Source organism: Suncus etruscus, chromosome 6 (genome assembly GCF_024139225.1).
Source record: "Suncus etruscus isolate mSunEtr1 chromosome 6, mSunEtr1.pri.cur, whole genome shotgun sequence".
NCBI classification, from domain to species: Eukaryota; Metazoa; Chordata; class Mammalia; order Eulipotyphla; family Soricidae; genus Suncus; species Suncus etruscus.
Window position 1 is genome coordinate 4,300,962 of NC_064853.1, and position 23,634 is coordinate 4,324,595.

Consider the following 23,634-nt stretch of genomic DNA (forward strand, 5'->3'; position numbering starts at 1 on the left):
CCTCTTTGAGAGATATCTGTCTTAGTATAGTCTCAGAAAAACAAACCCATCAGAGGCCAGAGAGGAAAAAAAAAAGAAGATATGGCAGCCCAGGCTTTGGTGCACTCTGGAAGGAGCTGGGCCGAGTCCTGCTGGTAGAAGTTCCAGCAACTGCCCCACACATCACAGCCTCTGTCATGCCAAAGGCCCAGCTTCACAGTTTCAAGACTAATTTCTACAGACACACCAAATTGATGAAACTTCTGGGTACAGAGGCTTTCGGGTTGAAAACGGGTTTCATGGAGTGGGGGTGGCAGCTTCCCTCCACTCCATCCTGCACTTCCGATAGCCTCAGCAGCCACAGCCAAGGTCATATAAATTGACCAACTAGGCTCTACAGATCCTGGAGTTTCCAGGGACGAGCAGCCACACAACACCTCCAAATTCCTCAATACTGACATCTCAGTAGGAACACACCAAATTAGATAGAAAAGGAACAGAGAAACCAACTAAGCAAATAAAAACAAAAACACAGAAGGCTCAACTAGCAGCAAACAGCCTATTAGTAAACCCTCAGACTCTGACTGACTTAATGGCTCTCATTCTGATATACAATTTTCACAAATTTTCTAATCTATTTATTTTTTAAGTCCATCGGCCATTTAGTCGTAACAAGCAATAACAAGTAAATTATTTTGTGCCTACTAAGGGGTAGGCTTGGGGGTGATTGAGAAATTGGGGATAACTGTGGAGGGAATATTATACTGGTGGCAGATTAGTATTGGAGTACTGAATGCCCAAAACAACTATATTATAAACAACCTCGTAATCCACGGTGTTTAATTAAAAGAATGTTCAGGATAAAGGAAGACTGTGGTCATCACCGAGCTAAACTAGAGTAGAGGAGGAAATGCTGTCCATTTTCACACAGCTTTAGAGAAAGGAAGGGAAACACACACTGGTGCTGAGAAGTGAGGGAGCCCCAAAGCACAACAGGTGAAAGACTGGGACTGAGAAATGACACACCAGACAAACTGGGCTGTGCTGCCGAGTCTGGAGAAATTCAGGCAGAAATTCAGGCTCAAAGGTGTACTGGGAGGAGTAGTAGGGGCAAAGGGCTGAGTATGCCTTCTTTTTTGTTTGTTTGGTTTTTTGGGTCACACCCAGCAGCACTCAGGGGTTACTCCTGGCTCTAAGCTCAGAAATCGCTCCTGGCAGGCTCGGGAGGACCATACGGGATGCCTTACCTCTAAGCTATCTCTCCGGCCCCTCATCTTTCATAGAGGAACCTGAGTAGTCTATTCTTACTCTATACAAGCTTTATTTTTGCTTTTGGGATTTGGGTTTGGGAGAGGTGTCCTTTCCATTATAAAGCTTCTGTGAAAGCTAGGTCATTCATTTATGCCATTATTACTAGGATGGGGTGCACATACAATCTCCTGGATGTCTGCTTAGGGACCACTCCTGGTGGGGCGCCAGAGTTTGAAACTGGGTCAACCACAAACAAGGCAAGTGCCCAGTTGCTGCACTATGTCTTAACCCATCTGCAATACATCTTGAATGGAAATTATGGTGAGATGATCAATTGCAGTTAGCAAGGACACCACCTTTTGTTGCTTCTTTTTTGTTTTTGAATTTTATTTATTTATTTATTCCTTTTGTTTTTTAGAATATACCTATCAGTGTTCAGGACTTACTCTTGGCTCTGCACTCAGGAATCCCTCCTAGCCGACTCATGAGGCCATTTGGAATGCCACACATCGAACCTGGGTCAGCCACATGCAAGGCAAATAAATGCCCTGCCTATATATATATATATATATAAATAAATATAATATATATTTATAATATAATATAATATATATAATATAATATATATAATATATATTATATATATTATATTATATATAATATATAATAATATATTAATAATAATATAATATATATAATAATATAAATAAATAAAAAATAAATAAACATACATATATATGTATGTTTATATATATATATGTATGTTTATTTATTTATTTTTTATTTTGGTTTTTGGGTCACACCCAAAAAATATATATATATATATGTATGTATGTTTATTTATTTTTTATTTTGGTTTTTGGGTCACACCCGGCGGTGCTCAGGGGTTACTCCTGGCTGTCTGCTCAGAAATAGCTCCTGGCAGGCACAGGGGACCATATGGGACACTGGGATTCGAACCAACCACCTTTGGTCCTGGATCGGCTGCTTGCAAGGCAAACGTCGCTGTGCTATCTCTCCGGGCCCACCCTGCCTATATTTTTACGGCACTGGCCCCACTATCTTGCATCTCTAAAACAAAACTTCCCACCACGGGGCTGGAGCACATCAGGGAGGGCATTTGTTTTGCATGAGGCCAATCCACCATCAGGAACGATCCCTGAGCTCAGAGCCAGGAGTAACCTGAGTGCTGCTGGGTGTGGCCCCAAAACAGAAAAAAACAAAGCAAACTTTCATGTCACTATGTACCTTAGATGTAACTGTTAAAGACTTGTAATTCACATTGGTCAAAATAAAAATCATTTAAAAAAATAATAAAACAAAGCAAACCTCCCTCCTGTTTCCTGTGAGTCCAGGCACAGAGCATGAAGCAAGGCTGTCATAACTTGGAGCTGCTGGGCCAGAGTTCCCAAGGGGAAGCCATTGACTTGAATCTCATAAAGCAAGTCCGTCAATGATCTCCTTTTTTTTTCTTTTTGATGGTTTTTGGGTCACACCCGGCAGTGCTCAGGGGAAACTCCTGGCTCCATGCTCAGAAATTGCTCCTGGCAGGCACAGGAAGCCGGATTCAAACTGATGACCTTCTGCATGAAAGGCAAACGCCTTACCTCCATGCTATCTTTCCGGCCCCAATGATCTACTCCTTTAATGATTCCAACTGAGTGGGGCTCTGACCACCATGAGCAAAGCTACAGGCAGATTTCCAACTCTGGATTTCTCATGAAGCTTTTCTGAGTAAGAAGATTTTTTTTTTTTTTTTTTTTTTGGTTTTTGGGCCACACCCGGCGGTGCTCAGAAGTTACTCCTGGCTGTCTGCTCAGAAATAGCTCCTGGCAGGCACGGGGGACCATATGGGACACTGGGATTCGAACCAACCACCTTTGGTTCTGAATCGGCTGCTTGCAAGACAAATGCCGCTGTGCTATCTCTCCAGGCCGAGTGAGAAGATTTTTTTCTTTTATTGTGGGCCACACCTGGAACAGCACAGGGGCCATTCCTGGCTCTGTGTTCAGGAAGGTCACTTCTGATGATGCCCATCTGTAGTGCTGGGCGTTTGGGAATTTGAAGACAGGTCTGCAGGATGAAAGGCCTTAACCCTAGCCCAGGCTGATGTCTCCAGTCCAGAGGAAGACATACTTGTCAGTTAGAAAGACTTTTATCAGACCACAAGAGGAAATGACTCAGAACCACAAGTATAAAATCAGGCTCTGGGGGAGGAATCTGAATGGTATTCAGTGGTCACTTCTGACAATGTTTGTGGGACCACATAGGGCACCAGGGATCACACTGGGGTCAGCCATATGCAGAGCAAATGCTTCACCTCCCACACCATCTCTAGCAGAGAAAACCTGGTTTTTGTTGCATGCAAGACAATCTCCTTACCTGCTGTATTACGTCCCTGGCCCCACTTTCTACATTTTAAGAATTAATTTACTTTTGGTTTTGGCTTACACCTGCAAGTACTTCTTGCTACTTCCGGCTCTGTGTTCTGGGGACCACATTGTGATCATACTGTAATCAGTCATCTGCAAAGCAAGTCCAAATACCGTACTAATCTCCTTAGCTCAGGAACTGTTATTTTTAAAATCTAACTTTTGTTTGTTTGTTTTTGTTTGGGGGGCTCACCCAGTGACACTAAGGGGTTACTCCTGGATCTGCGCTCAGAAATTGTTCCTGGTTTGGGGGACCATATGGGACACGGGAGATCGAACCGCAGTCCATCCTACGTCAGCCACAAGCAAGGCAAATGCCCTATCGCTGCACCACTGCTCTGGCCCCTAAAATCTAACTTTCTTAAAAAAATAATCTAATTTTCTAAATAAATAAATAAATAAATAAATAAATAAATAAATAAATAAATAAATAAATAAATAAATAAATAAATAAAATAAAAAGGGGCCGAAGAGATAGCATGGAGGTAAGGCGTTTGCCTTGAATGCAGGTCGGTGGTTAGAATCCCGGCATCCCATATGGTTCCCTGAGCCTGCCAGGAGCTACTTCTGGGCATAGAGCCAGGAGTAACCCCTGAGTGCTGCCGGGTGTGACTCAAAAGAAACAAATACCAAAAACCAAAAATAAAAAATCTCATTTTCTAATTTTCAAAATTTGTTTTTGGGGGGGCCACACCAAAAGTGCTCAGGGGTTACTCCTGGCTCTGCACTCAGAAATTACTCCTAATTATTCCTAATTACTTGAGAGACCATACAGGATGTCGGGGATAGAACCCAAGTCAGCCCCATGAGCAAGGTACATGTCCTACCTGCTGTGCTACAGATCTGACCCCAAAACTAACTCTCTTTGATAACTGAAATACTTGTATGGTTTTAAAGTCAAACTAATAGAAAATTAATTTTCTGGAGGAAGTCTAGCTTCCTCCCTATTCCATCTATAAATTTTTTGGGGGGGGTTTTTGGGTCACACCCAATAGCGCTCAGGGGTTACTCCTGGCAGTCTGGGGGACCATATGGGATCAAACCAATGACCTTCTGTATGAAAGGAAAACGCCTGGGGCCAGAGAGATAGCACAGCAGCGTTTGCCTTGCAAGCAGCTGATCCAGGACCAAAGGTGGTTGGTTTGGATCCTGGTGTCCCATATGGTCCCCATGCCTACCAGGAGCTATTTCTGAGCAGATAGCCAGGAGGAACCCCTGAGCACTGCCAGGTGTGGCCCAAAAACCAAAAACCAAAATAAAAACAAAAACAAATAAAAAAAAAAAGGACAACGCCTTACCTCCATGCTATCTCTCTCTCTCTAGCCCCCATCTATGAATTTTTAAACAGAGTCAGACAGATAGAAGATGAAATACGACTCCTTTTGGCCAGAACAGTACATCAGGTAGGGAGGGCATCACATGCACTAGAACCCCACCCACGGTCCCCACCACCCACTTCCAGGACTATGTCCTCAGCACTTGCTGAGTATGACCTCAAAATGTAAACGAAACAGAGAAAATCATGGCCTCTGGCTTCTAATGTGCAGTGAATGTCCTTAGACTGCGAACTTGAAATGCACTCCCTTAGACCTCCACCCCTGTTCACCTCCAGGTGGTGTTGCGAGGTTTGATTAAACAGGGCATCAGCCTGTGTAGTAGGCTCTCCTTTGGGAATCCCACACCCCAGAGCAAACAAGCTAAGGAAGAGCTAAGGGCCAGGACCAAGGCTGACTCCCCTCTCACGCCACACTGCAACGTGGGGCTCATGCCTGGGCTGGGAATCTGGGCTACTCCCCGTTCCTGACTACCACACACCCTCCAGCAAATGCAGGAGAAAGAAACTGGTCCCCAGAGTGGCTGCGCAGGACTCACAGTGTTGAGAGCGTTGAGAGTGGTGTCATCTCGCGACGCCGCCACACAGCCGTCCTCCGTGGAGCCTCCATCGCACATGCCCGCAAAGGCAGCCATGCTCCTTGAAGAGAGGGGAGGAAAGCTTCAGCAGAGTGGTGCGCACCCTAACACGCGGAGAGCGTTTCAGCCCCGACCACAGGTCTCTGTCCTGTTTGAGCTTGTTGAAAACAATTTAGGGGGCCAGAGAGATCGAACAGTGTTTGCCTTTTAGGTGGCTGACCCAGGATGGATTCCCAGTCCCCTGAGTGATCCTTGAGCACTGAACGGGGAGGAAGCCCTTGAGCATTGGGGCACGGCCAGCCCTCAAACAAAACCAAAACAAAAAGAGATTTTTCTTTTAAATTAAGTTCTTCTTTACTTAGGAAAAAAAATGTTTCATTTACATCTATTTCCCTTCTTTTGGGGTTGGGAGGGGGCTGAGGGCCACTGTACTATTACTCTGGCTTATTTCTCTTATTTCTTCCCAAGTTTATTAGCTTTCAGGTATAAGGGCATCAAAACTTAACCCAGCAGTTATATATGCTATATACATCAACTGCCTCTAAGCAAATTTAAAGACAAATAAAGAGAGCATCCAGTGAAGTCTTCTGAAATCTTTTCTGTCATCTGCCGCCATGCAGAACACTGGTGGCCACAGAAGAGGGTTTTCTGTTTGTTTGTTTTGGCTTTGTTTTGGGGGCTGCACCCACTGAGTACCCGGAGCTTACTCCTGGGCTTTGCACTCAAGGACCTCTCCTGGCAGTGTTGAGGGGCCATATGTGGTGCCAACAACTGAAACCAGGCTAGTTGCTTGTAAGGTAAATGTCTTACACATTAATAACTCTCTCTCAGGTTCTGTGTCACCGTACTTTTGGTATATACAATGACAATGCGATTTCCAAATTCACTGCAGACAAGTCAAAATGCTTTACCTGATGATTTCAGGGATAGTTTTAAAACTTTTCTTTTGGGCCCGGAAAGATAGCACAGCGGCGTTTGCCTTGCAAGCAGCCGATCCAGGACCAAAGGTGGTTGGTTCGAATCCCGGTGTCCCATATGGTCCCCCGTGCCTGCCAGGAGCTATTTCTGAGCAGACAGCCAGGAGTAACCCCTGAGCACCGCCAAGTGTGGTCCAAAAACCAAACCAAACCAAAACAAAACAAAAAATCTTTTCTTTTGTAGTTTAAGTTTCTTTTGTTGTTGTTTGTTTGTTTGTTTGTTTTTGACCACACCTGGTGTTGCTCAGGATACCATAGATCAAACCCAGGTCAACTGCAAGCAAGGCAAGTGCCCTACCTAAGATACCATCTCTCTAGCCCACAGCTGAGGTATCTCATAGGTTAGTAAACTCTCGTTTAGATGATCCACAAAAACTAATGATCATGGAGCCAGAGAGAGAGGATGGTGAGTAAGGAGCTTACTTAGCACGTGACAGACCTGATTTCAGTCCCTGTACTCCATATGGTCACAGCCAATGTGATCCTTGAACAGAGACCGAGTGCCATTTGGTGTGGTGCTGAAACTAACCAAACAAGCAAATACTGTGACTGGCTATCAAGTAATGAAACTTAGGAGATTCTGATTATCTAATTACTCATCCAGATTTGATAAATGTTGTAACTGCATGATTCTTAAGAGGTCCAATCTGGATAGAAGCAAACATCAAGAAGGGAAATGTGACTTCACTCTGGCAAACTTTGCTCTATAAGGATCAGTGCTGGGATTACTCCAAGAGTATGACAAAATAAATCCTAAATAAAGAAATTTTCAGGGAAAGCAGAAGATCTAGCACTACTGATTAACTTCAGACAGTTTAATTCAGAAAGCAGGCCAGGGTGGACCCCAATTACCTCGCTGCCCTCAAGTACATAAGGAGGTCACAGTCATTGACTCCGGGCATCCAAACCAGTTCCTCATTCTGGGTCACGGTATCACCATCTGGAGAGGGAAATGGCTGTAAATCCGGAAGCTTGGCCTGGAACACAGAAAAGAAACCAAAATCAAGGTATCCTCAGCATTCATAAGGATTCATAAGGATTCATAAGGATCCTCAGCAAGCAGACCTGGGGACATGGTAGCCAAACTGAGTGCTCCTTTGGCAGTACCAAAGCCCAAGCTACTATTTCCTCAAAGAAGACCTGGCAATAGACAAAGTGCTTAATCTATCTAAGGACCAGCATGATCCAAAGATTGAAACAAAAAATAGAGCTGTTGGCACGAAGGGGGGAAAAGTTTCAGCAAACAAAAGCTCTCTGTTAAATAAAAACACACATTTTCAAAACAAGAAATCAATAGGAGAGGGGGAAAAACCCACAAAAACAACCCCAAAATAACCCACCTCCATTACCTCCAGCAGCTACAAAAACACAAATGATGAGAACTCACCAGAGGAAGTTTGTTTAAAATGCAAACTAAACCAATAGCTCTAAAGACTGGAGCCCTGATTTGCATGCGGAAGCCCAGGACTAATCACCAGTACCTCTGGGTCCTTAGACTACCACTGGGTATGGCCAAAAGTGAGAGTGGAGTCAGGGCTGGGAAATGCCCGAGAGCACTGGGGCACAGTCTTCCTCCCACAAAGCACCACAGTGGGAACAGTCACGTACTGCTGGGTAGGGTCCCAAAGAAGAAAAATGCAACCATGTTAAAGTACTGCTTCATACAGACGAATGGCTAAAGAAACTGGTACATATACACAATGGAATATTATGCAGCTGTCAGGAGAGATGAAGTCATAAAATTTTCCTATACATGGATGTACATGGAGTCTATCGTGCTGAGTGAAATAAGTCAGAGGGAGAAAGAGAGAGAGACACACACAGAATAGTCTCACTCATCTATGGGTTTTAAGAAAAATAAAAGTCATTTTTTGCAACAATCCTTAAAGACAATGAGAGGAGGGCTGCAAGTTCCAGCTCACTTCATGAAGCTCACCACAAAGAGTGGTAAATGCAGTTATAGAAATAACTACACTGAGAACTACCATAATCATGTGAATGAATGAGGGAACTGGAAATCCTGTCTAGAGTATAGGTGGGGGTGGGGTGGGATGGAGGGAGATTTGGGACATTGGTGGGGGAAATGTTGCACTGGTGAAGGGGGTGTTCTTTACATGACTGAAACCTAATCACAATCATATTTGTAATCAAGATGTTTAAATAAAGAAAAAAAGAAAAAAAGGAATGCTTCATACAAAGCACTTCAGACTGAACAAGTTATGTCCAACATTAAAATAAAAGGTAGTTCAATAAACATGGAAGAGCATGCTGACCACAGGCCGTGCAACACCCCAAAGATCTCAGCACTCACGCATTCAACTGTGTCTATCTTAACAGAGAGAAGGGAAGTTCACCACAATCCAGAAGGTGTCACTTCTAATTGTCAAATTCTTCTACTTCTGGGTGTCGTTTTGTTGGGGGGAGAGTAACACTAAGCAGGCTGCATGTGTGGGAAATGAATACTTTCCAATGGCTATTTGCCAGTCTGTTTTTGGGGGGGCCACAGTAAGGAAAGATCAAGGTTATACCTATCTCTATGCCCAGGGTTCACTCCTAGTTGGGTGCCAAGGAGTGAAACCAAGCTGGCCATGTGCAAGACAAGGGCCCTACCCACTGTACAGTCCCTCCAGCCTGCCAATAGATAGGTTTGGTTTTTTCCCCCAATATACATGTTAATGGTTTTGAAAACTGTGTCTTGAGGCTGGAGCAATAACACAGCAAATAGGACATTTGCCTTGCATGCAGCTGACCTGGATTCGATCCCTAGCACCCCAAAAGATCCTCTGAGCCTACCAGGAATTATTTCTGAACACAGAGCCAGGAGTAAGCCCTGAGCACTGCCAGGTGTGGCCCCAAAAAACCCAACATAAATAAAAGATAAAAAATAAAGCCACTTTAGTTTTATTTCCACCTCTGGGTATATGAAAATTTTTTTACTACTGTACATCATCACAACTTGTAATCTTGGTCTTTCCTTCTTGCCTTTGTATAAGGCCAAAAGAAACACATTGGCTACTTTGACAACCTTAAAGCAAACTCCGTTGGAATGTCACCAACAGCATGCCCTTTGTGACCAAATCCAGCAACCAGAACTTCATCGTTTTTCTTAATGAAATTCAAGCAGCCATCATTGGATACAAAAGCTGTGATTTTTCTTGCTGTTCTTGATCAGCTGAACACGAACACATTCCCTAATAGCAGAATTTGGCTGTTTGGCCTCAACTCCAACTTTCTCCAGCACAATTCCCTTTGAATGGGAAGCCCCTCCGAAAAGATTGGCTTTCAGGTTGTGCCCAAATGTGCTTTTCTATACTGATTGTCATACCATTTCTGATCTTGCCAGGGGCTGTGGAGCTTCCGAGCTGTATGAAGACCACAACACTTACCCATCCGACCAGCAGCACAAGTCCAAGCGAAAAAGCTTAGGTGTGTTTTTTTTTTTTTTAAATAAAAAGTGTCTGGGCCCGGAGAGATAGCACAGCGGTGTTTGCCTTTCAAGCAGCCGATCCAGGACCAAAAGTGGTTGGTTCGAATCCTGGTGTCCCATATTGTCCCCCATGCTGGTCAGGAGCTATTTCTGAGCAGACAGCCAGGAGTAACCCCTGAGCACCGCTGGGTGTGGCCCAAAAACCAAAAAAATAAAATAAAATAAAAAGTGTCTTTGTGAAGGAGGAACAACTCAGACCAACCAAGAGAGAAAATGGGCTAGAAATATAATTACAGTTTATAGAAAAAAGAAAATCAAAATAGCTCTTACACATAAGATTATCAATTCTGCTGATAAGAGAAATATCAAGTTACATCAGACTGCACAGCATTCCAAAGTAGGGCAATATACTAAGCTGCAGACTAGAGGGAGCAAGTAGAGCACCTGGCTTGTATGTGGTCAAACCCGGTTCAATCCCCGTCACCCCTATTGTCCCTCAAGCACCACCAGGAGAGATTTCTTAGTTCAGTAATAAGCCCTGAGCACATCTGGGTACGTCACCTCCCAAGGAAAAATAAATAAATAAAGGGAAGATGGGGCCAGAGTGATAATGCAGTCGTAGTGCATTTTCCTTGCACGTGGCTGATCCAGGACAGACCTCAGCTGGATCCCTGGTGTCCCATATGGTACCCCAAGTCAGGAGCAATTTCTGAGTGCCACAGGGTGTGGCCCAAAAACCAAAAATAAAATAAAGGAGAGAGATAGTACAGTAGGTAGGGTGATTGCCTTGCATGTGGTTGAGGTTTGATACTCAGCATCTTATATTATCTCCCAACTACCACCAGGAGTGATTCCTGAGTGTCTGCAGAGCCAGGAGTAACCCCCACAGCACCACCCGATGTGGCTCCAAAACAAAAAAGAGAAAAGACACAAGACAACAGAAAGAACTGCACTCCCCCACCCATTTTATAATTTAATCAACTAATATACACCTTTACTTTTTGGTATTTGGGATACACCCAGGCAGTATTCAGAGGTTACTCCAAGCTTTGCACTCAAGAGATTACTCATGGGGGCTGGAGAGACAATTTGGGGTACCAGAGATACATCCTGGGTCAGCAGGATCTATGTCTACTCTGCGGCACTATCTTTCTAGCCCCTAATTAGTAACTTACTTCACTGATACCCACTAGATGTTAGGAAGCAATTTAATATAAAAAAGGAGGGGGCCCAGAGAGATAGCACAGCGGTGTTTGCCTTGCAAGCAGCCGATCCAGGACCAAAGGTGGTTGGTTCGAATCCCGGTGTCCCATATGGTCCCCCGTGCCTACCAGGAGCTATTTCTGAGCAGAGAGCCAGGAGTAACCCCTGAGCACCGCCGGGTGTGACCCCCCCCCCCAAAAAAAAACCAAAAAAAATAAAAAAATAAAAAAAATATAAAAAAGGAGGATTTATCTTATTTTTTTTTTCTTCTATTGCTATGCTACTACTCAGGCTCTTATCTTCTTATCTTGTACTTCTTTTTTTGGTTTTGTTTTTGGGCCACACCTGTTGATGCTCAGGGTTACTCCTGGCTATGCGCTCAGAAATCGCTCCTGGCTTGGGGGACCATGAGATGCAGGGATCTGAACCACCGTCCATCCTGGATCGGCTGCATGCAAGGCAAACTCCCTATTTCTTTGCTATCGCTCCAGCCCCTATCTTGTCTTTCTCATGTAATTAAGAAACCAAGAACAAGGGAAGTTTCATATATTCTGCTAATGAAAAAAGAAACAGAAAACCAACAAGTGTTCACCCTAATAAAGAGACTGTACATCTGCACACACCCCACCCACCCAAGAAGAATTCTCGAAGAGTGTCAAAGCAGAACATCCAAAAAACCTCCAGAGTAAACCCCAAAATTCCAAGATATGCAAAGAGCAAGAGAACAAGCTCAAAGATGTAACCAGCCAAAACTAGGTTGGGAGACATTATTTACCCTAGGTCTGTCTGTGTGTTTGAAGGCCAGATTGGGCAGTACTCTGGACTTACTCCTGGCTCTCTGCGCAGGGATCACTCTGGAGGTATTGAGGACTCACAGTGGTGCCAACAATGAAACTGAAGTCAGTGGCAAGCAAGGCCTTATCCAGTGGACTACCTCTCAGGTTCCCAAATGTTTTAAAATCTGAACTGTCCAACTTCTATTTTTGTTTTCGGATCACACCTATCAGTGATCAGGTCTGACACCTGGCTCTGTGCTCAGAAATGACTCCTCCAGGCAGACTTGAGGAACTATAAGGGATTGAACTCGAGTCAGCCATGTGCAAGGCAAGTGTCCTACCCATCGTATTACCCACTGGCTATGCACTCAGAAATCGCTCCTGGCTTTGGGGATCATATGGGATACTGGGGAATTGAACTGTGGTCTGCCCTAGGCTAGTGCTCGGAAGGCACACCTTATGGCTGTGCCACCGCTCCAGCCCCTATTGCCTTTGATTTTATACCACCACTGCTGCAGCTGCTGCCACCACATGGAGGCCAAACTGCATTTATAGACTTCATATAATTATTAATTATATAATTATCATCGGGAATAAAATAGTCTCTAGTGGTCACAACAACTCTAAATTGATAAAGGGATCACAGAACAGTCAAGATGAGCTGAAATTGGCTTTACCTGATGGCTAGGCCCGACTCGGATTTCCCCCTGTGTGCTGTTCAGCCGCCTGTCGTGGAGAGAGCAAACAGTTAGCGCACTGGAGGTTAGACGGACACTCAGCTTGCAGAGAACAAAGCCCACTGCAGAAAACTGAAGGACAACGTGAGAACATGGATATCCCCGTTATTTCCCAAGATGCTCCCTGCATTCTCCCACCCTGCAGTATACAACCCCAATATTTCCATCTGAACCCCAGTGGAAGAGCACGTGCTTGTGCGGCCCAGATATGGCAGAGAGAACACAAGTCGCCAAGCATATGACCAAGCCTGGTTCAAGCCATGGTTCCACCACTCCGGTCCCAGAATTTAAATTCTTAATTCAGGGCCCTGAGAGATAGCACAGCGGCGTTTGCCTTGCAAGCAGCGATCCAGGACCAAAGGTGGTTGGTTTGAATCCTGGTATCCCATATGGTCCCCCGTGCCTGCCAGGAGCTATTTCTGAGCAGACAGCCAGGAGTAACCCCTGAGCACGGCCGGGTGTGGCCCAAAAACCAAAAACAAACAAAAAAAAAAACCTTAATTCAGAAATAACAATAATAATTTCAACAGCAATATATCAGATGATAAGACAGAAGGACTTAAGGAAATAGTGAGGTGAATGTGATAACCCCTATACTACGGAAACACCTAAGGACTTAAGGAAATAGTGAATGATAAAATATTTTGCATCTTTTATACAGTAACCGTCAGAAAAGACCTTCTAGGTAGGTAGATTTGGGCAGAGATAAGACTTAAAGGAGAGAGCCTGTTAAGGTGCTTGTACTGCATGCAGCTGACCCCAGGCCAAACTCTGGTACTCCATATGATCCGAGTACTGTCGGAAGGAAGCCCTGAGCACCACTGGGTGTGGTCAAGCCCTTCTTTCTCAAACCCTAGGCCCTCAATGAAAGCAGATGGAAAGGACTTAGCCAGCTGATCTTTTCTTCTACCTCTCTGTCCCTTTTGGTTTGTTTGGGGGCCACACCCAATGGCTGCATGCAAGGCCAGAGATTCCCCCACAGTCCTGAACTCTGGCCCTCCCCCAAGCCCTTCTTAAAACGTGGGTGACCACCCCACTGGGGTTGCAAAATTTTTGACAATAGTAAAGGATTCTGAATGTACAGCACCATAATTAGCTCAACTGTAGAATGAATCCTGGCTGCTTCTGAAGCACTCAGTCATGTACTTCCGGGACAAAGCAGGCGACAGTGGAAGCTGAGCAGTTCTGCCTATGCCATTCTCATCACTCCCAACACCTGCCTTCCCTGGCTAAAGCCAGAAAGAAAACCTAACACCTACTCCTCTGGACCACAGAGAACTCACAGGGCTGAGAGCAAGGCTTGCTCACTGGAACAAGTACCCTGAGCACTGCTGGAGGGACCCTGAGAACAGTGCCAGGAGACTAAACACCAGCCAGGATGACCCCAACACATATAAAGAAAGCCCAAAAAGTAATTTCCATTAAGCCCTTTTTTTATTTTTATGTGTGGTTTTTGGGTCACACACGGCAGTGCTCAGGGGTTATTCCTGGCTCCAGGCTCAGAAATTGCTCCTGGCAGGCTCGGGGGACCATATGGGGCGCCGGGATTGGAACCGATGACCTTCTGCATGAAAGGCAAATGCCTTACCTCCATGCTATCTCTCCGGCCCCTCATTAAGCCCTTTTTGATCTCATCATCTTACCCCACAAACTAGAATGCCCTCCTTCCTCGCTGTTCCTCCTCAAACATTCTTGGCACATCTGATCCCAAATGGCACAGGGTGCTTGGTGATGGGGACAAAACTCCCCCAAAAGCAGCATACCTAACCCTAAACTGAGTCAGCCTTTTGTGGGCGAATGCAGGAAAACTGAGGAGCCAAGGAGTGAGTGGGCTTTTCAGTGAGAGCTGCTCTGCTATTTAACTTGAACGTAGCTGAAAAGTATGGCCACGTTACAAAGGACCAAAGGAAATGGGATCTTGAGTTTTTTTCCCTCCAGGGGTGTGATCTTCTAGTCCCATTGGTAGGTTTGAAATTGTTAAATGAAAATTATTATTTCCTTCAAGCCCTGTGTCCAGCAGTGCCTTCTTTTAATTCAGTGGTTTTTCTCATGGAGTCTGTTTTGGCAAAAGTTGGCAGTGGAGGGGCCAGCGTATGAGAATCCAACAGGCAGCACTTGCCTTGCATGTAGCCAACTGGGGTTTGATCACCAGCATCACCTATGGTTCCCCGAGCACCTCTAGTCATCCCTGATCACCACGGGTGGGGCACCAAAAACATATAAGCAAAATAAAACAACAATAAACTTGGCAGTAGACATGAGAGAGGAAGAGAGAACAATAAAAAGAAGGCAAATGGTCTGCTCTTTTGCTTCTAAAGTTTACAGCTTGGGGCCAGAGAAGTGGTAAAGTGGTTAGTGTGGGATGCTTCCCTTGCACAAGGACCTCCTAGGCTAAATTAACACCATGAACTGAGTAGAGAGGTGAGCAAAAAGGACAAAATTAGACAACTTCAAGAGCAGACAGCCCCTGCATGTTGAATTCCAGAGAACTCTGACAAATACAAAAGGGGACAACAGAACTCCCTAAATAGAAATAAAACTCTGTGGACAGAGCAGACTGAAAGAGCGTGAGAGGAAGAGGAAAGCACAGCCATATTCTGTCTTCTGGCAGAGACCTGCAATACTGGTGTCAAGAAGGTAAGATGGGGGCCAGAGAGCTAGCATGGAGGTAAGGTGTTTGCCTTTCATGCAGAAGGTCATTGGTTCGAATCCCGGCACCCCATATGGCTCCCCGAGCCTGCCAGGAGCACTGCCAGGTGTGACCCAAAAACCAAAAACCAAAAACCAAAAAAAAAAAAAAAAAAAAAAAGAAGAAGGTAAGATGACTTTTCTAGCAGAATTGCACAGGGCCTGCGTAAGAGGGATGCAGAGAAGGCAAATAAGCCAGAAGGCAACTATTTGATTTCATTTTTTTATTTGTTTATTTTTGTCTTTGGGGACATACTCAGGGATTACTTCCTGCCTCTATGCTCAGGAGTCATTCCGGGCCATATGGGATGCCAGGGATTGAACCTAGGTTGGCTGTGTGCAAGGTGCTATACTATAGTTCCGACCCCTTTATTTATTTTTGAGCTGTGTTCAGGGATCACTTGCTGAAGAAAGTTGGGGGAGAGGGAGGGCCTTAGTGCTATGGGGAGCGCACCAGGCTTGGCAGCAAGAAAGACAAGCGCCTCATTGAATGAGTTCACCCTGTTCCCACTGCCTTTCCAAACTGGCCCTTGTAATGAATGAGCAAAGTTCACTGCCGAAAGAGTTCTCATCTTCTAAATACTTCCTGTGAGTGCTAGGCTGGCTACTAGCAGGCTGAGCCAAAGTAGGCTACTGCAAATATGGTTGGCAACTTGTGCCCACAGTCCAACTTCCAGGTTCTTCCAGGAAAGAGGCGAGCCTGCCTCCTTTGGAACCTGCAAAACCTGTGGTCTGATCCTGGCACAAAACAGGACAGACAGAAATGCACTTCGAGAACTGCCCTGGATCTTACGGCCATAAATGACACTGCAAAAACCCAAACGGCCCCTCGAAGGAAAAGGTTCCCCAGGTCTGTTCCTCACGTGATGCCAGAGATGGACAGGTTAACTGTGAAATTTTGTTTTTGGTTTTTGGGCCACACCTGGCAGTGCTCAGGGGTTACTCCTGGCTGTCTGCTCAGAAATAGCTCCTGGCAGGCACGGGGAACCATATGGGACACCGGGATTCGAACCAACCACCTTTGGTCCTGGATCGGCTGCCTTGCAAGGCAAACGCCGATGTACTATCTCTCCAGGCCCAACTGTGAAATATTTTTATTTTACTTTGGTTTTTTTTTTTTTTTTCGGTGACAATTCCCAATATCGAGAGAGCGAGAGAGAGTGAGAGAGAGAGAGAGAGAGAGAGAGAGAGAGAGAGAGAGAGAGAGAGAGAGAGAGAGAGAGAGAGAGAGAGAGAGAGAGAGAGAGAGAGAGAACAGCAGGGAACCAAACTGCAGTCCGTTCTAGGCTAGTGTGGGCAAGGCAGATGCCTTACCCCTATGCTTCCGCTCCGGCCCCAGTTTGTATATATTTTTTAATATATCTATATATGTGGAGTTCTGTTCACTCAGAAATCGCTCCTGGATTGGAGGACCATATGGGACGCCGGGGGATTGAACTGCAGTTTTTCCTATGTCAGCCGCATGCAAGGCAAATGCCCTATCACTGCGCCACCACTCCAGCCCCACATCTGGGTTATTTTTAATATTTTAATTTCTTTACTGAAGTCAGATAAATAGTTCCTAACATTAGTAGGTGTGGTCCCAAACAAGAAACACTTCTTTAAAAATTAAGTTGAGGGCCGAAGAGATAGCATGGAGGTAGGGTGTCTGCCTTGCATGTAGAAGGACGGTGGTTCGAATCCTGACATCCCATATGGTCTCCTGAGCCTGCCAGGAGCGATTTCTGAGTGTAGACCCAGGAGTAACCCTGGGCACTGCACTCAGAAGTTGCTCCTAAAAGGCACGGGACCATATGGGATGCCGGGATTCAAACCACCATTAGTCCTGAACCAGCTGCATGCAAGGCAAATGCCCTACCGCTGTGCTATCTCTTTGGCCCTGAAACCGTTATTTTTGAGTAGGATTGGGGTCTGAAAGAAGCATTTACTAACCAACCATATCAGAAATCTCTAAATGCTTAGAATAAACACAATGGGTTAGCACTCTTGCCTTGAACACACTCAACCCAGGTTTGGTTCCTGGCACCCATGTGGTCCCCTGACCATTGCAGAAGTGATGCCTGAGCTAAGAGGCAGGAGTAAGCCCTGAGCAGTGCTGAGTCTGGACACCACCCCTCCAAATAATAACGACAGCAAGTAGACTTCACAGAAAACTGGCAGCTTACAGCTCTACCTGGAAGCCATGACACACACATGCTCCCTCCTCTTCTGAGAACACCAAATTCTCCATTAATCTGATGTTCTTTCTTCCCCTGCTGCCTCCAGCTCCTGACCCTTCAATGCTCCTTCTGTGCTCAGACAGGGTGAGACTCTGTGACAAACTACAACTCAACTGAACATTTCCCAATCAACACACTTTGGGACCATACACTTGACAAAAACATGAAATGGGTTTTATTCACTCATTCCCAAAATCAAATACAGCGACGGCCTGCGTTCATTCAGGAGGAACTGAAGGTTTGTGGTAGTTGGGGGACCGAGAGGGAGTAACAAGTAGGTGGGTGCATGCCTTCCATGTGACCTAGCAGGGGTTGATTTCCAGCACCCCAGATAGTTGGTCCTCAAGCATCTCCATTTCCCCATGGAAATATTCATGAATATTCCATGTAGCATAAATAGCTCCATACTATTGAAATGTAAAACTTGACAGAAATTAATCTAATGCAGTATCAATAGCTTTAGGGGCTGGAGATAGCACAGTGGTAGGGCATTTGTCTTGCATGCAAAAGACCTGGGATGAACCCGGGTTCGATTCCCCGGCATCCCATATGGTCCTCGGTGCCTGCTAGGAGTGATTTCTGAGTGCAGAGACAGGAGTGACCCCTGAGCACTGTCAGAGGTGACCCAAAAAACAAACAAAAAGATATATTCGGGGCCGGAGAAATAGCACAGCGGTAGGGCGTTTGCCTTGCATGCAGAAGGACAGTGGTTCAAATCCCGACATCCCATATGGTCCCGAGCCTGCCAGGGGTGATTTCTGAGCATAGAGCCAGGAGTAACCCCTGAGTGCTGTGGGTGTGACCCCCCAAAAAAACATCAACAACAACAAAATTTAATATTCCTTGGGGTCAGAGCAATAGCACAGCGGCAGGGCATTTGACTTGCACACTGCTGACCCAGGAAGGACCTGGGTTCAATTTCCGGCATCCCATATGGTCCTCCGAGCCTGCCAAGAATGATTTCTGAGCCAGAGCCAGGAGTAACCCCTGAGTGCTGCTGGGAGTGGTCCAAAAGCAAACAAACAAAATATTCCAAAAACCCATATGTTAACTACTTTGCGTGGTCATCTCACTGGCTGGAGAGATGGCACAGCTGAAAAAACACCTGCCTTGCGTGAGGCAACCCAGGCTCTATCTCCGGCACATATTGTGCCTTGAGTGATCCCTGAGCAGAGCCAGGAGTAAGCCCTGAGAACAGCATGTTTTGCACCACTCATTCCCCCCAATAAATAAAATAAATTGGGGCCAGCGAGGTGGCGCTAGAGGTAAGGTGTCTGCCTTGCAAGCGGTAACCAAGGAAGGACTGCGGTTCGATGCCCCCGGCATGCCACATGGTCCCCCAAGCCAGGGGCAATTTCTGAGCGCTTAGCCAGGAGTAACCCCTGAGCATCAAACGGGTGTGGGCCAAAAAAAAAAAAAAAAACATTACCAATAAATAAATAAATAAATAAATAAATAAATAAATAAATAAATAAATAAAATAATATGATAAGCTCATATATTAAAATGTATAGGTTGGTTGTGTATATGTATCAAGCATCAACCCCAGAGAATCTCATTTGTTTAAAAAAAAAAAAAGCTTAACTCAGAGAAAAAACTGCAGATAAACAAGAAGTCGTGAATTGAAAGCATGATTTTACTTTCTGCAAATCTTATTACTGTCTAACTTAAGAAGACAGCTAGGAGGCCAGAGCAATAATATATTGGGCAGGGCTCTTGTCTAGCACGTAGCCAAAGTAGCCAACCCGGGTTTGATCCCTGGCACCCCCATATGGTCCCCTAAAAGCCACCAGGAGTGAACGCTAAGCCAGGAGTTAAATCCTGAGCACCACTGGGTGTGTCCCAAAAACAAAACCAAAAAGAGACAGCTGGGTTCAATCTGATGTATGATGCTATTTTGGTTGGCACCCGTGAAGAAGATTCAGCCTCAGTCAATTATTAAAAAGTGAAAGTATTTTGAAAGCTCTTTTTAAAAATTAATAAATTTTTATATTACAAGAAAGTTTAACAATGAATTCTTTCTTAGAAGCTCTGCACAGGGGGCTAGAGAGATGGTACAGCAGGTAGATTTGATCCCCAGAACTACTTATGGATCCCTTAGCACTATGGAGATGATCCCTGAACAGCACTGGGTGTGGCCCAAACCTATCCCTTCCATGGGACTTTGCATATTGTGACTCTAAAATCTTTTTTTCTTTTTTTTTCTTTTTTTGGTTTTTGGGTCACACCTGGCAGTTCTCAGGGGTTACTCCTGGCTCTGTGCTCAGAAATCGCTCCTGGTAGGTCAAGATTCGAGCCACTGTCCTTCTGGATGCAAGGCAAATGGCCTACCTCTGTGCTATCTCTCTGATTGGACTCTAAAATCTTATCACAGATCTGACTCAAACTAAGGTAATCAGGCCTTAAGTTTTGATCCCCAGCATCAGCCCACATCACTCTGCTGTTTGGAATGCCAACTTATTAGGGACCATTATACTACTAAGTTGCTAGGGAAAACTTCAGCCACTCATAATGTGGGGCTAAATAAGGATCCAAAGGTGCCCCTGAGGTACGTGTCCCCTGATGAAATGTAAGGGGACAAGATATGGGCACATAGTTCAGGGTCAAGACCCACTCTCCATCACATATATGGTGCCCGAGCCAGTCAGGAATGATCCGAGCTCTACCAGCTCAATCAGCAGAGGTCCTCGAACCCAAGATAAATAAATATATTAATTAAATGCAAATAAAAAAGAAGCAAACATGGGGCCAGAGAGATAGCATGGAGGGAAGGCATTTGCCTTGCATGCAGAAGGTTGGTGGTTCAAATCCTGGCATCCCATATGGTCCCCCAACCCTGCCAGGAGCGATTTCTGAGCATGGAGCCAGGAGTAACCCCTGAGTGCTGCTGGGTATGACCCCCCCCCCCCAAAAAAAAGAAGAAGTAAATAGCACTTTGTGATAAAATGACACACATTATACGATTGTTGATGTCAGGATTTTGATACTAGGGCCAGAACAGTGGTGCAAGTGGTTGGGTGTCTGCCTTGCGCGAGCTAACCTAGGAAGGACTGTGGTTCAATTCCCTGGTGTCCCATATGGTCCCCCAAGCCAAGAGCAATTTCTGAGTGCATAGTCAGAAAAGTAACCCCTGACATCACCGGGTATGACCCAAAAACAAAAATAAAGGGCCTGGAGAGATAGCACAGCAGCGTTTGCCTTGCAAGCAGCCGATCCAGGACCAAAGGTGGTTGGTTCGAATCCCGGTGTCCCATATGGTCCCCCATGCCTGCCAGGAGCTATTTCTGAGCAGACAGCCAGGAGTAACCCGAGCACCGCTGGGTGTGGCCCCCCCCCAAAAAAGACAAAAACAAAAATAAAAACAAAAAAATAAAATAAACAAAAAGATTTTGATACTTAGAGTTACCAAGTACAGCATACTTGGTATATACAAGGAAGTTAAGGGTGTGGGGTGTTTTTTGTTTTTGTTTCCTTTCTTTCTTTTTCTTTTTTTTGTTTGTTTGTTTGTTTGTTTGTTTTTTAACCCCTGGCAGTGCTCAGGGGTTACTCCTGGCTCTACGCTCAGAAATCGCTCCTGGCAGGCTCGGGGGACCATGGGATGCCAGGATTTGAACCACTGTCCGTTTGCATGCAAGGCAAATGCCCTACCTCCTTGCAATCTCTCCAGCCCAAGGGTGTGTTTTTTAAATTTAAAGTACTGTGCAACTTTCTGGAAAATAAAAATATTTTTTTTTAGAAAATTCTTTAGAAAATAAAGAAGGTAGCTTAAAATATAATCCTTGGGAAAAATGAACTGGGAGGTATCTCTTTCCCCAACTTCAAACTGTACTATAAAGCTGTAATAATTAAAACAGCATGTTACTAAAAAAACAAGCAAACAAAAACCAAAGGATAAAAACAACAACAACAACAACAAATGAAAGATCCACAGATAAATGAAGCAGAATCAAATATACTGAGACAAACTCAAAGGTTTGCAATAATTTAATCTTTGATAATTGGGTAAAAAACATAAAATAGAAAAAAGAAAAGTCTCTTCAACAAGTAGTGTTGGGAAAACTGGTCAGCTACAGTTTGGGGGGGGGTTCCCCCAAAAAGTGAATTCAACACTTCTTTCCAGCACCATGCACAAAAGTCAAATCAAAATGGATTAAAGATCCTGATAACAGACCTGAAACCATAATTTGCATAGAGGAAAATGTAGGCAAAACACTCCATGACATTGAAGCTAAAGATATCTTTTTTTTTTTTTTTAGGTTACACCTGGCAGCGCTAGGAGACTATATGGGATGCTGGGAATTGAACCACCATCCTTCTGCATGTGAGGCAAATACCTTACCTCTATGCCATCTCTCTAGCCCCCAGCTAAAGATACCTTTAAGGATGAAACACTACCACACAAGTGGAAGCAAAGATAAACAAATGGGATAATGTCAAACCAAGAAGCTTTTGCACTCAAAAAAGAAATGGGTGACCAGCATACAAAGACTGTCTGTGAACTGGGAGAAATTATTTACCTAATATTCATCTGACAAGGAGTTAATATTCAAGATCATATAAGGCACTGGCAGAGTTTTGTTTTTGTTTTTGTTTTTTTTTTAAACTGGTAAGAGTTTAATGATGCAACTTCAGGGGCCCGCAAGGTGGTGCTAGAGGTAAGGTGTCTGCCTTGCAAGCGCTAGCCAAGGAAAGGACCACTGTTCGATTCCCCGGCGTCCCATATGGTCCCCCCAAGCCAGGGGCAATTTCTGAGCGCGTAGCCAGGAGTAACCCCTGAGCATCAAATGGGTGTGGCCCGAAAAACCAAAAAAAAAAAAAAAAAAAAAAGATGCAACTTCAGAATGATGAGAAGAGATAAACAGATACTGCCTCAAAGAAATACGAATGGCCAAAAAGCACATGAAATGATGTTCAACATCGTTAATAAGCAACAATGAGATATTACTTCACACAAGAGAGACGGGCATACATCAAAAAGAACAATCAGGGTCAAAGAGGGCATTTGCCTTGCAGGTGGCCGATCTGGGACCGACCCGGGTTTGATTCTCAGCATCCCATATGGTCCCCAGAGCCTGCCAGGAGCGATATCTAAACACAGTGACAGAAGCAAATCCTGAGCGCCACTGGGTATGGCCCAACGGCCCCCCACCAAAAAAAAAATCAGAAATTGAGCTCCCCACATGACCAGCTACCACTCCTTCGAATATGTCTTAGGGAATTGAAAACACAAGGCAGAAAAGAGATCTACATTCCTATGTTCATTGTGGCACTAATCACAATAGCCAGAATCTGGGAATAGCCCAAAAGTCCAAGAACAGATGAGTGGCTAAAGAAACTGTGGTCCATCCACACAATGGAATACTGTCCAGCTGTTAGAAAAAAATGAAGTCATGGATAGGCGTGGAGAGTATCAGAGGGAGAGGGACAGACATAGAATGACCACACTCATCTGTGGGATCTACTAAAAAAAAAATAGTATAAGAACAATACCCAAAGGAAATTAAAATGAGGTTCAGAAGGACTGTCCATGGTGGGACGCTCGCCACAAAGACAGGGGATAGAGAAGAGAGTGATTAGGACAGAGAAGGGACCACTCTGACTACGAGAGTTGGGAATGATCACTCTGGACAACTGGGTGCTGAGAGGAGGTAAAGGGATATCATGACACCCCTTCAGTAACAATTCTGCAAATCAGAGTTTCTAGATGGAAAAAAGTGTATGTATTGGGGGGGGGGGGATAAAAGAGAAAGGGAAAGGGAGAGACAGAGGGGCAGAGAGAGAAGAGTATCCATCATTAAGGCCGGAGATGGGAAGGAAATGGGGCATATTGCTGGTGGAAAATGTGCCCTGGTGAAGGGATGGGTGCAGAGCACTGTATGACTGAAACTCAACAATCAACTTTTTTGCTCCGAATTACAGTGATTCAATTTAAAAAAAGTTAGCTGAGTCATTCATTTAAAAAGGGAGGTATCAAAGAGCCAGAGATGAAAGAGGCTGGTTTATCAGGCTACTCCTAACATCATCTGAGTCAGCC

The 23,634-nt window shown here is 44.8% G+C and overlaps 1 protein-coding gene and 1 pseudogene across 2 annotated transcripts in view; both read right to left on the reverse strand.

Annotated features, from left to right (window-relative positions):
• The window catches only part of RERE (arginine-glutamic acid dipeptide repeats), a 249,354-nt gene that overhangs the window by 101,434 nt on the left and 124,286 nt on the right, over positions 1-23,634 (reverse strand). For both annotated transcript variants that reach the window (XM_049775275.1, XM_049775276.1), the window contains 3 exons: positions 12,634-12,682; positions 7,403-7,527; positions 5,535-5,634 (listed from right to left, as the gene is read on the reverse strand). In XM_049775275.1, the coding sequence (XP_049631232.1) occupies positions 5,535-5,634; positions 7,403-7,527; positions 12,634-12,682 (274 nt within the window). The remainder of the gene's footprint in view (positions 1-5,534; positions 5,635-7,402; positions 7,528-12,633; positions 12,683-23,634) is intronic.
• Positions 7,581-9,940, reverse strand: LOC126012117 (40S ribosomal protein S23-like; annotated as a pseudogene).